The sequence below is a fragment of the Pan paniscus genome, chromosome 11, assembly GCF_029289425.2.
Source record: "Pan paniscus chromosome 11, NHGRI_mPanPan1-v2.0_pri, whole genome shotgun sequence".
In the NCBI taxonomy this organism is placed as follows: domain Eukaryota; kingdom Metazoa; phylum Chordata; class Mammalia; order Primates; family Hominidae; genus Pan; species Pan paniscus.
In genome coordinates, this window is record NC_073260.2 from 26746153 (window position 1) to 26759700 (window position 13548).

The window sequence follows — 13548 nt, forward strand, 5'->3', positions numbered from 1 at the left end:
ATCATGTCATTACATCCTTTGATAGTTGTATTAGTTTATTATTGTTGCCTGGATTTTTTTTTTAAATGCTCAGCACAACTGTTGTGCAGGAAATATTTCATAGCTAACTCTTACTATAGGACTAGAAATGTGGTGCTTCATCAGTTAAAAAAAATACTCTTCAGAGTAATAAATAGTTTTAGTGTTATAGTCTCATCCTGAATAATTTAAGATTTCTAGAGACTTTGGACATTTTTTTTTCATAGGCATAATTTAATCACTTGTATTTTTAAACCTTAGAATCCCAGAATTGGAAGGAACATTATGACCATCTCACTTTATTTTATTTTATTTATCTATTTTTTAGAGACAAGGTCTCATGCTCTGTCACCCAGGCTGGAGTGCAATGGTGCCATCATAGCTTACTGTAACCTCGAACTCCTGGGTTCAAGTAATCTTCTTGCCTCAGGCTCCTAAGTAGCTGGGACTACAGGCACATGCCACTGTGCCTAGCTAATTTTTTAATTTTTTGTAGAGATGGGGTCTCACTGTGTTGCCCAGACTGGTCTCAAACTCCTGGCCTCAAATGATCCTCCCACCTCAGTCACCCAAAGTGTTGGGATTACAGGTGTGAGCCACCATTGCCCAGCCCTCCATTCACTTTAGATGACTTAAAAACAGTCTTTTTTTTTCTTTTTAATGACAGAGGGAAGTTACTGGCGGTTTTCTGTTATTTTCATTCCAACATTCTCTACCAAATGTTGGTATTTTAATCACCAGTAATCTCACTGCCTTTTCCCCCCTCTCCTTCCAACTACTACCCTTCTTTCTCAAGTTCCTGGTTTGTTGACCAAGATCAGAGTACTTTGGGATCTTTGATACTTGTTTTCCTCACTGGAAGGAACAAAACAGTTCATGTCTTTGAGTCATTTATTGACTGAGGATGATCACAGGGTAGAGAGAGAGGATGATAAATGAGTACTTGGTGTAACTTGTTAACCCAGATTCTGTATTACTGTCCATTTCCTGTCTATTTAAACACAACTAGCAGCAGAAAAACTGATTTATTTATTTATTTATTTATTTATTTGAGATGGAGTCTCACTCTGTCGCCCAGGCTGGAGTGCAGTGGTGCGAGCTCTGCTCACTGCAAGCTCCACCTCCCGGGTTCATGCCATTCTCCTGCCTCAGCCTCCTGAGTAGCTGGGACTACAAGCACCTGCCACCACGCCTGGCTAACTTTTTTGTATTTTTAGTAGAGACGGGGTTTCACCGTGTTAGCCAGGATGGTCTCGATCTCCTGACCTCGTGATCCGCCCACCTCAGCCTCCCAAAGTGCTGGGATTACCGGTGTGAGCCACCACGCCCAGCCAAGAACTGATTTTAAAATAAATTCCATCTCAGCCATAACAATGAAAAATAAATGAATAAACAAATAAATTTGGTCTCAAGCATTCAGAAAGAGTAATTTTAATGCCTTGGTCGAAGAACTGTGACTCTATTTAACAGCTTAATTGCCTTTTTGTTTTAATCTTTCCCAGCATGCTCATGCACATTCATCTGGATACTTCATCACTCAAGACTCTGCATTTGGGAACCTTATTCTTCCTGTTTTACCTCGCCTTGACCCAGAATGAAGAAAACATTTGCGATGGAAAAGTGACTTTGTAATATCAGATGCCAAAGCTACTATCATTCAGTGCTACATGAACTGTGACTTTAAGAATTTTGATGAACTTTGATATTTTTGTTTGTCTGAAAGAAAGGAATGTGTAAGTGAAAGCTGAAAGAAGAATAACCAGGATGATGAGAGCTGTGGAAGCTGTATCGTCCAAGAAATTGATTATGTACCGTGACTGTAACTTTTTTGTAATGCTGTTTAACTCTCAATCAGACTCTGAACTGGATGGTCACGAAGTCATTCCCCAACTCCTAGCAAGTTTGACTGAATATATCATGTCCACAGTAGATTTTCAAGAATCATTTATAGTACTTAACTTTAAAGAAACAAGGCTGCTTTTAAAAAATGAACTAATAGGCTTAAATCAATTGCATCCATATTGCTGTTTATAGGATTGCTATCAGTATACCTTTTGAGTTTATAGTCAACATGTATCATCCTGAAATATTCTTTCTGGACTTATAACTACTTCCCCCTTTTTCACTTTAAAACAAACCTCAAGAATAAATTACTAACCAGTCTTAACCATCTTTTATAAACATATGCTCTTATAAATGTTGTGACTAGATGCAATTAAAAATAATAGGAAATGTGGTAGGTTTTTAATTTGTACATCCTCTTATTTAGTGTTACCACATAAATGATGAGTTTGTGTGGTTCTATTTTCCATTTTTGTTCTAACTGAAAACTTTTTGGCTGGGCACGGTGCCTCACACCTGTAATCCCAGCACTTTGGGAGGCCAAGGCGGGCAGATCACTTGAGATCAGGAGTTTGAGACCAGCCTGGCCAACATGGTGAAACCCTGTCTCTACTAAAAGTATAAAAAATTAGCCATGTGTGGTGGCACACACCTGTAATCCCAGCTACTCAGGAGGCTGAGGCAGGAGAATCGCTTGAACCTGGGAGGCAGGGGTTGCAGTGAGCTGAGATGGTGTCACTGCACTCCAGCCTGGGTGACAGTGAGTCTTCGTCTCAAAGAAAAAAAGAAAAAGAAAACTTATGCAAGTCGAGCTCCTTTTTAATTACTTTAAGTAGGAAGGGATTAGGTTAAGAAAGTCTCTCAACTTGACCCATCTTTAGCAGTATCTGGGGTGCTTATTTAAGTATGCAGTCCCACTACCCTACCCTAGTCCTACAGAATTAGAATCTGATTCAAAATAAAGTCTGAAAACCAGGAGATAGAGAATTCTATGAAATATCTTGTACAGATTTTCGTGATATATTTATACACGCATGGGTTTGTAGATCCCTGAAACTTAGAGGTCATTTAGCTAAAATCTACATTTTTTTAACTTTTAATAGGATTGAAATGATATTTCACACTGTATCACAGATACAGTATTTTATATAACTTTTTGTAACTGACCTTATCTTGGCCTTGAGTCCCATCCTCTCTGGTGGTAGCGTAAAACTGAAAATTCCAGTTTGGGTCAATATTTAGTGAAAGTTCTACTTTCTTTTCAGAGAGTTTGTTCCCCCCTTTCTTCCTTAGATGTTTTCAAACACACAGCCCCATCCTACTCAAACCAAGTGAAGCAAGAGTGGACAATTCTAGAATTGGCTGTGCCATGTAGGTTTTTTTGAGAATTTGAACTGATTTCCTTCATTTTGATGAGGTGGCAACTGTCCCCATTGTAATGGTCACCATTGCAGCGAGGATAGCCTTACTTCTGCGGCGCAGAGCTCTTCAGGGGGCCTCTGGCTCCTGTCCTTCCTCAGGTCCATCCAACTACTCCTTGGGCCTCCTTATGGTAGCCCTCATTGTCTTGAGTTGATTTCACTAGGTTTCTGTTCTCTGTCATCTGCAACATAACTGACATGGTTCTAAATCTGTCTCTAGGGAGATAACACATTAGTATATTTTCTACACTATTGAAGCCTCTACCTAATGTATGACTTTTGTAGCTCAGGTAAAGAGATCTTTTTACCAGTGTTATCCTTTCTAGTCTGTTAGTCTTTTAAATAGATATGGCCTAAATCCTGTATTCCTGGCTAGGAAGCACTTCTCTCCACCCCTCTGCTTTGAGTTACAAATTCAATTCAATTTCCTATGTATTTATTAATACCTACAGATAAAGCACTGTGCTTTGGGGGACACAAAGGTGACTGGTACCTGCTCTTTTAGGAGGTCACCGTGCAGAGGATCCTATTCTGGTACACCAATAGTTATAAAGCAAGCCACAGCCTAGGCAACATAGTGAGACCCCTGTCTCTACTAAAAAATTAAAAAAAAAAAAAAAAAAAAAAAAAAAGATTGGCTAGGTGTGCTGGTGCATGCATAGAGTCCCAGCCACTCGGGAGGCTGAGGTGGGAGGATTGCTTGAGCCTGGGAGGTTGAGGCTGCAGTGGGCCATGATTGCACAACTTGGCAACAGAGTGAGACCCTGTCTCTAAATCAATCAATCAAGTGAGCCAGAATGCAGTAGTGGCCTGAGAGAGGCATCCTGGAACGTAGTGCAGTCTGGCTAGGCTTAGAAGTATTCATGTGATTTTTACCTGACGAGGGAAGGAAGAGCTGCTCCACATGCAGAGCAAGGTTTCAGAATGAGAAGAGAAGAGCAGGCACTGCAGAGGGTGAGGGAAAGGGCAGCAGTGGACTGGGAAGCCCTCAGGTGGAGGTCAGCATTGCTTCCCTCAGATCATGGGTGAATTTGAGGAACTCAGTTAATATCTTTGTATGTTCCTCCCTCCATAAGGTGAGAACAAGCACATGCTCTGCCCATGTCAGAAATTGTCTAGACTAGTGTTTTTCAAAGTGCAAAAGCCTCAACCCATTACTGAGTTGAGAAGCCAACTTAATGGTTTAACAGGATTGACCAGCATTTTTTTCTGGAAAAATCAAAAACATCTGAGTGTACTGCATATAGAAATAGGTGGTTTTGCCTCATGAATATTCTGTTTCTGTGTGTTCCTGTATGTGTATATTTTACTTCGTATTTTGTTGGTTTTTGAAGAGACAGTCTTGCTCTGTCGTCCAGGCTGGAGTGCAGTGGTATAATCATAGCTCACTGCAAGACTCCTTGAATCCCTGGGCTCAAGCAATCCTCAACCCTTAGCCTCCCAAGTAGCTGAGACTACAGGCACATGCCACCATGCCCAGCTAATTTTTTTTTTTTTTTAATTTTTGTAGAGACAGCGTCTTGCTATGTTGCCCAGGCTGGTCTTGAACTCTTGGCCTCAAGCAGTCCTCTCGATCCTCCCACCTTGGCCTCCTAAAGTGCTGAGATTACAGGTGTGAGCCACTGCATCTGGCTTACTTATTTTGTCTATTGTCTGTTCCACTAGTATGTAAAGTCTTAGAGAGCAAGAATTTTTGTTTATTTCCTTCTCTTCCTCCTTTCCTCTCTTCCTCTTTTACTTCGTTCACTACTGTATTCCACATAAAATATATTTGGCATATAGTAGGTGTTCAATATGTTGAAGGAATGAAAGAATTTATAGACTTGAGTTGCAATATAAAATGTATTTTTTTTTACTGTGAGTTATGGCAAAAAAAGTTTTGAAAGCCGCTTCTAAATAACACAGATGTCAGTGCTTTGTATGACCCTGGAATAAAAACTGAAATGACTTAGTGATTTCAAAGGCATATTTGTTTTCCTGAACAATCTATAAACTGTTTCATTAAGTTGTCTCAGTTATTTGCTTCACTTTGGCAACAGAAGCTCAGCCTTTACATGTGTTTAAAGCCTCTTGAGGCAAAGGATTTGGAAAATATGGTTACATGGAGAATAGAAGATAATGAGAGAGAGTATCAATTCATTAGTGCAGTTGAACCCCTCTACTGGAATCCCATCAGCGAGCACAAGTCCCATTTCAACAGCAATAAATGCAACAAGTATTTGCTGAGTGCTTTTCTTATTCACCTCTATATCCATGGTGACTTCTACACAGTTGATACCCACGATTCTTTTTTAAAGAGATGGGGTCTCACTGTGTTGCCCAGGCTGGACACTGGGCTCAAGTGATCCTCCCACCTCAGCCTCCCAAGTAGCTGTGACTATAGGTGTGTGCCACCATGCTCAGCCACAGGCTTTTTTTTTTTTTTTTTTTTTTTTTTACAGGGTCTCACTCTTGTTGCCCAGACTGGAGTGCAATGGCAGCATCTCAGCTCACTGCAACCTCTGCCTCCCAGTTTCAAGTGATTCCCATGCCACAGCCTCCTGAGTAGCTGGAATTACAGGTGTGCGCCACCACGCCCAGCTAATTTTTTATGTTTTTAGTAGAGACGGGGTTTTGCCATGTTGGCCAGGCTGGTTCTCCAACTCCTGGCCTTAAGTGATCCACCTGCTTCGGCCTCCCAAAGTGCTGGGATTACAGGTCTGAGCCACCGCACCTGGCTGGCCACAGGCTTTTAAAAAATGTGCAAATAATGAACATGGACAATGAGGAAGAGAAGGAGGACAGTCACTGTCCTCAAGAGTCTGACAATCTAGATTGGTTGAGATAAGCACACTAAAAACTAATCCTAGGAGCAGCCTGGAGAGGAGAGAATGGGGACAAGAGCCCGAAAGGACCAATAAAAGCTACATCAGAACAAGCACTGGAACTTGGCTTCCAAGATGAGACGGTTTCAGCCAGGAAAAAGAGCAACATTCGGCCAGGCGCGGTGGCTCACGCCTGTAATCCCAGCACTTTGGGAGGCCAAGGCGGGCGGATCACGAGGTCAGGAGATCGAGACCATCCTGGCTAACACGGTGAAACCCCCGTCTCTACTAAAAAATACAAAAAAAAAAAAAAATTAGCTGGGTGCGGTGGTGGGTGCCTGTAGTCCCAGCTACTCGGGAGGCTGAGGCAGGAGAATGGCGGGAACCCGGGAGGCGGAGCTTGCAGTGAGCTGAGATCGAGCCACTGGACTCCAGCCTGGGAGACAGAGCCAGACTCCGTCTCAAAAAAAAAAAAAAAAAAAAGAGCAACATTCAAAGCAAAGGAAACACCTGCACAGAGGCAGGAGGAAAGCAGGTTTGGGGGCGTTGTGGGGAGACCAAAAGCTCGATTTGGCTGGAGCACAGAGAGACATGTCTAGGCAGATAACTGGAAATGAGGCTAACCGGAGGCTAGATCCATTCCAGAGCATCTGGAATTCCAGGGTGCGCCAGACCTCTTTAGCTTGGTACACAGCGGGGAGACATTGAACATTTGTGGGCATAGGCAGGTACAGAGATGAACCCATCCAGCCCTCATCAGCTCTTGGGAAAGCGGAACATGTGAGGTACTAAAAGAATATTACTCTTCATGTCTGCAAATTCAGAGACAGGTGTGTTCTGTTTACATCTGCCTTTCAACTCCAGCCCCATCTGTCTTCGCTTTCTCTTGCATTTAGTTGTTGGGTCCTTCCCCAAATTTCTCTCTGCTCACCTCCCTCCCCTATCTACCTTTCTTTCCTCCAGTTTTCTTCTGTATCTCTAACTCCAAAAGCCTTTTAAGAAGGAAAAAGCGGCGGGGTGTGGTAATTCCAGCACTTTGGGAGGCTGAGGCGGGGCATCACGAGTTCAGGAGATTGAGACCATCCTGGCTAACACGGTGAAACCCCATCTCTACTAAAAATACAAAAAATCAGCCAGATGTGGTGGCACGCACCTGTAGTCCCAGCTACTCGAGAGGCTGAGGCAGGAGAATCGCTTGAACCTGGGAGGTGGAGGTTGCAGTGAGCCGAGATGGCGCCAATGCACTCCAGGCTGGGCGACAGAGTGAGACCCGGTCTCAAAAAAAAAAAAAAAAGGAAAAAGCAAGGCGTCCTCACAAAATATTAATTTAATTTTCCCAAGAGCTCAGTGAGGTAGTGAAGTGGATATTTTAGAACTCTATTCAGCATGACTTTCCCACTTCCTAACATTACTCAGATCTGTATTGGCCACGTTCCTTCCCCAACAGCCGTTGTCCTTCAGGGGAAGCCAACAGTGCCCCAACAACAGGAATGGGCCTTACATGCTCCGAACCAGTCAGGGTCATTCCTTATTGCCACAGTGATTGCCTCAGGTAACTCGTGCCCACACCAGTCAGCATGTGGTATTTCCACACCACGGGAATTGGTTTAGGATTGGAGGCGTTGCTCAAATGAGACTCCAGGAGGGGTTTGCTGCGCTTATGGAAAAGAGGCAGTCACCTTTCTGAGACATTATGAAAAGGGACTCTCTCTCTAGATATGCAAAAGGAAGCAGATTGTCCTGTGTTTTTTGCAGCCACCTTGTGACCATGAAGTGGAGCAAGTTTTAAAATGAAGCCACCACTCTAAAAGGTACAGCAGAGAAACGCAAAGAAACTGGGCCCTTGATGACATCATTGGGCTGCGGAGCCCAACAGTCCCTAGGTGCTAGCTCCCCTTCCTGTGGAATGCCCAGTGAGGGGAGGTCATAAATCCTTGTTACTGTTTAAGCTGGATTGAAGTAGGTTTTTGTCACTTGTCATAGAACTACCCTCATACGAAGTGTACTAACTTGCTAGCCTCTTAGCCACACATCTAAGCCAAACTCCAGTACACCAGTCCCTCCTCAAGCCCACACCATGCTGCCTCTGCTGCCTTCCTGACACCTTTGTTAATCACCACCCAGGTCAGTTGCCTCCCTTGCCCTTGCGTCTGTTCACTCATCTCCCCTGCACCTACCTGCTGACCTGAACCCTTCCACGACACGGCCTTTCCTGGTGATTTCCCTCTTAGTATCTCTGGAATTCCTTTGGTTCAATCACCAAAATATCTCTAGTATTTCCAAGTCATTCCCACTGTCCCCTTTGTCTCCACTCTTCTTCCTGATACCCTGCTTTCTCAGGAAATCTGTAGGTCTTTGGTACCTCTCAGGAGGAGGTAAGCTGATATGTTTGCCTTCTGGCTGTAGATTCAGCTAGTTTCTGGCCCACTCACCATTGCCACTCCAGAATATTGTTTTAACTTCATTTCAGAATTCACTTCTTAAAAACGCATGTCTCCTCCCTGCTTAAAAAAAGCCAGGCCAGGCTGGGCACGGTGGCTTGCGCCTATAATCCCAGCACTTTGGGAGGCTGGGACAAGTGGATCACTTGAGCACAGGAGTTCAAGATCAGCCTGGGCAACATGTCAAAACCCTGTCTCTACCATTTTTTTTTTTTAATTAGCCAGGCGGGGCATGCACCTGTAGTCCCAGCTACTTGGGAGGCTGAGGCGGGTGGATCACTTGAGCCCAGGAGGTCATGGCTGCAGTGAGCCATGACTGCACCACTGCACTCCAGCCCAGGCAACAGAGCGGGACCCTGTCTCCAAAAAAAAAAAAAAAAAAAAAAAAAAGCCAGGCCCACTCCAGCGTCATAATTGCCAAGAACCGTGTGGGGGTGCCCCCTCATATCCCCTCAGGACCCTGACTCTTTCATCAGCTTCAGCTCCTCTGCATTACTCCTGCTGCTATCCTGGGGACATTGCATTGACAGCCACCTTGGTGTGAGCTGAACAATACGCTCCTCCTCTCAGGTCCTTGACATCCTCTGCACCTCAAGGCTGCCTTCTCCTCTCTGTGGTCACCACACTCTGGCCCTTCCCTGAAGCTGAAACTGTATATCCCTACCCTTCTTCCCATCATTTCTGCATCCTCTTCTGTAGCCACACACCTTGAGATTTCACATTGTCAGTTACCCCCTTTCTATCTTTCCACAGGCTCATGCTTTTGGCTTATATATTTGCACCTATTAAAAGACCTCCCAATGATCTTATGTCTTTTTCAAGCCTGGTCTAATCTGGCCCATCACCACCAGACTGTATTTACTCTCTATAGCACCTCCCACCACCCCATCTAACCTCCCCTCCTGCACTTGTGACCATATACGCTGCCTTTCTTACTGTCACGGATGAATGGTTCATGCTCCTTTTGAAGGCTGTCTACCGTGTCTTCCCTTGCTCTGCATCCCATTCCATTACTGCCCCATTCCTCTGCATTCCTGTATAACTCCCGCCAAGAGTTGTCTATGCTGCCCATCTCCAGATCCTCTCTTCCCATTGTCTCTGGAGCCCACTCCAGTCAAGCTTCTGTCTCCACAGACTCACTGAAATTATCCTTGGAAAACTGCCAGTCATCTCCACTTGGCCAAATCCAATGGTCAGTTTTCATCTCTATCTTACTTGAACTCTTAGCATTTTACACAACGGATCATCCCCTCTCCTTCTTGAAACACTGTCCCACTTGACTTCATCAACACCACACTCTCCTGGTTTTCCTCCCGCCTTATTGGTTGTTCCTTCTCATGGTCATTTGCTGGTTTCTCCTTCCAAGTGCAAAACGCTGGAATAGACTAGAGATTAGCCTTTTCATCTCTTCTCTATCTACAGTCATTCCCTGAGTAATCTTATCCAGTAGCATGGCTTTAGGTACCAACTATCTTTTGATTACTTTCAAGCTTATATCACCAACCGTGATACCCCACTCTGTGGTGGGCAGTCTCCAAAGATGGCTGCCATCAATTTCTCCCATCCCTGTCAACATATGCCACTGTTCTCATCAAAAAGTGGAGTCTGTTTTCCTTCCCTCACATATGTGCTGGCCTTGTGACCTGTTTTGACAAATAGGATATGGCAGAAGAGATGCTATGTCAGTTTAGACCCAGCTTGAAGAGGCCTGACAGCTTCTGCTCTTGTCCTCTGTGGAGAACCAGTCACTATGTAAGACATCTGACTCCCTGTGACCGCCATGCTGTGAGGAAGCCCAAGCTAACTATGTGGAGAGGTCACATGGAGCACTGAGGTGCCAGAAATGTGAGTGAAGCCTTCTTGGACCTTTCTGTTCAGCCCAGCCACCAGCTGAATGCAGCCAGATGAGCAACCCCAACTCATGCCACATAGAGCAGAACTGACCAGCTGAATGCAGTCAACCCACAGAGTTGTAAGAAATAAGAAACTGTTGCTGTTCTAAACTCCTGAGTTTTAGGGAAGGTTATTGTGCAGCAAAAGTAACAGAAACACCCTTGATCTCCAGACTCTCGTACCTATTGTCAGCATGTATTGTCAGCATCTCCACGTGGAAGTCCAATAGGGATCCAAACTTACATGTCTACATGTTCACTGGATTTTTTTTTTTTTTTTTTTTTTTTGGTGCATTGGCAAGGAATAAAGATAACTGGTGTTTTTTTGTTTTGTTCTGTTTTTTGAGACAGGGTCTCACTCTGTCACCCATGCTAGAATGCAGTGGTGTGATGATTGTGGCTCACTGCATCCTTGACCTCCTGAGCTCAGGTGATCCTCCCACCTCAGCCTCCCAAGTAGCTGGGACTACAGGCATGCACCACCACACCTAATTAAAAAAAATTTTTTTTTTTAGAGACAGGGTCCCACTACATTTCCCAGGCTGGTCTTGAACTCCTGGGATCAAGCAATCCTCCCACATTGGCCTCCCAAAGTTGGGATTGTAGCATTTTACATAATCCCATTTTAGATAATGGTATTGTAGGTGTGAACCACTGTGCCCAGCCTAAAATTGGGTTCTTGATATCTCACCCTCCCATGATATGGCAGGGTATCTCACCCTCCCATGATATGGCATATCCCATAAGGGTGGGTGAGATATCACCCTCCCAGCGTACTATTCTTCCAGCATTCTCCATCTCAGTAAATGGCCATTTGCATGGGCATAAAGATAGGAGTCATTCTAGACTTTTCTTTCTTTCACATTCCTCTTTCAATTCTATCAGCCCTGGCCTCAAAATACATCCAGAGTCCCATGAACTCTTACCACCTCCACCACTGTCATCTTGTTCCAAGCCGCCATAATTATTTGGCTAGAATACTGCAATAGCCTTGTAAATAGTCTTCCACCTTCCATGTTTTTTCCCCTGCCCTCCATCCCATCACCCTACAGTTAACAACATTCAACACAGCCTCCAGAGTGATCTTTTAAAAACAAGTAAGGCACATGAAAAGATGGTCAACATTGCTAATCATTAGGGAAAAGCCAATCAAAACCAAAGTGAGGTTCCACTCCCCACTTCTTAGGATGGCTACTATTAAAATAAAATAAAAAAACAGAAAATAACAAATGTTGGTGAGGATGTGGAAATACTGGAACCCCTGTGCACTGTTGGTAGGGATGTAAAATGGTACACCCTCTGTGGAAACAGTATGGTGGTTCCTCAAAAAATTAAACTTAGAATTATCATCATTTGATCCAGCAATTCCACTTCTGGGCATATACCCAGAAGAACTGAAAGCAGGGACTTGCACAGGTATTTGTACACCCTGTTCAACAGCAGCATTATTCACAATAGTCAAAAGATAGAAGCAACCCAAATGTTCATCAACAGATGAATGGTTAAACAAAATGTGGTATATCCATGAGATGGAATATTATTCAGCCTTGAAAAGGAATGACATTCAGATACATGCAACAAGATGGATGAACCTGTAAGACATATGGGACAAATATTGTATGATTGCATATACATGAGGTACCTAGAGTAGTCAAATTCATAGAAAGTAAACAGTGGCCAGGCACTGAGGGAAGGGGAGAATGAGGAGTTACTGTTTAATGGGTGCAGGTTTTCAGTACAAGATGAAAAGGTTCTGGAGATGGATAGATAGTAGTGTCAGTCACACAGCAATGTGAATGTACTGAATGCCACTGAACTGTACACTTAAAAATGGTTAAGATGGTAAATTTTATGTGTATGTTACCACAATAAAATTTAATAAAAATTCTAATTAGAGTGTCCATCTCACTAAGAGTAATAGGCCACATCTTTACAATGGGTTACAAATATACAGAATATTATGAGATGAGTCTATTCGTTGGAACAAACAAAACAGGCAAAGTGAATGTTTTTTCACCTTGAATTTTAATGTATACTTTCTCTGATCTTTTTATTTTATTTTATTTTTTGAGATAGGGTCTCACTCTGTCACCAGGCTGGAATGCAATGGTGCAATCTCAGCTCACTGCAGCTTCAACCTTCTGGGTTCAAGTGATCCTCCCACCTCATCCTCCTGAGTAGCTGAGACTACAGGCTGCCACACCTGGATAATTTTTTGTGGGTTTTTTTTTTTTTTTTTAATTTTTAGTAGAGACGAGGTCTCACTATGTTGCCCAGGCTGGTCTGGGACTCCTGGGCTCAAGTGATCTTCCTGGGCTCAAGTGATCCTCCTGTCTTGGCCTCCAAAAGTGCTGGGATTACAGGCATGAGCCACTGTGCCTGGTTGAATTTTTTGAGATGGAGTCTCACTCTGTCACCCAGGCTGAACTGCAGTGGCACAATCTCAGCTCATTGCAACCTTTGCCTCCCAGGTTCAAGCAATTCTCTTGCCTCAGCCTCCTGAGTAGCTGGAACTACAGGCATGCGGCACCATGCCCGGCTTTTTTTTTTTTTTTTTTCCTTTTTAGTAGAGACGGGGTTTCACCATGTTGGCCAGGATGGTGTCGAACTCCTGACCTTGTGATCCGCCCCAAAGTGCTGGGATTACAAGCGTGAGCCACTGTGCTACGCCTGAATTTTTTTTTTCTTTTTTAAGACAGAATCTCACTCTGTCACTCACACTGGAGTGCAGTGGCACAATCTCAGCTCACTGCAACCTCCAACTCCCTGGTTCAAGCGATTCTCCTGCCTCAGCCTCCCAAATAGCTGGGATTATAGGTGGGATTACAAGCGTGCACCACCAGGCCCGGTTAATTTTTGTATTTTTAGTAGAGACGGGGTTTTGCCATGTTGAGCAGGCTGGTTGAACTCCTGGCCTCAAGTGATCTGCCTGCCTCGGCCTCCCAAAGTGCCGGGATTACAGGCGAAAGCCACTGTGCCCAGCTTCCTCGAATTTTAACACGCAAGTTCCCTTTTTCTCTTAGTGTTATTTAGCTCTTCTGTGGAGAGGTTGCTGGTCTACTGAGAATGGCCAATGGCCGGCCGGGCGCAGTGGCTCATGCCTATAATCCCAGCACTTTGGGAGGCCAAG

General features: G+C 44.0%; 2 protein-coding genes across 8 annotated transcripts in view; one reads left to right on the forward strand and one right to left on the reverse strand.

Annotated features, from left to right (window-relative positions):
• The window catches only part of INIP (INTS3 and NABP interacting protein), a 34139-nt gene extending 28903 nt beyond the window's left edge, over nucleotides 1-5236 (forward strand). For all 7 annotated transcript variants that reach the window (XM_057303137.2, XM_057303136.2, XM_003810852.7 and 4 more), the window contains one exon: nucleotides 1521-5236. In XM_057303137.2, coding sequence (XP_057159120.1) covers nucleotides 1521-1650 — 130 coding nt within the window. In that variant the 3' untranslated portion in view covers nucleotides 1651-5236. The remainder of the gene's footprint in view (nucleotides 1-1520) is intronic.
• KIAA1958 (KIAA1958 ortholog) overlaps nucleotides 1-13548 on the reverse strand; it is a 209893-nt gene that overhangs the window by 10899 nt on the left and 185446 nt on the right. The gene's annotated exons all lie outside the window — the stretch shown is intronic.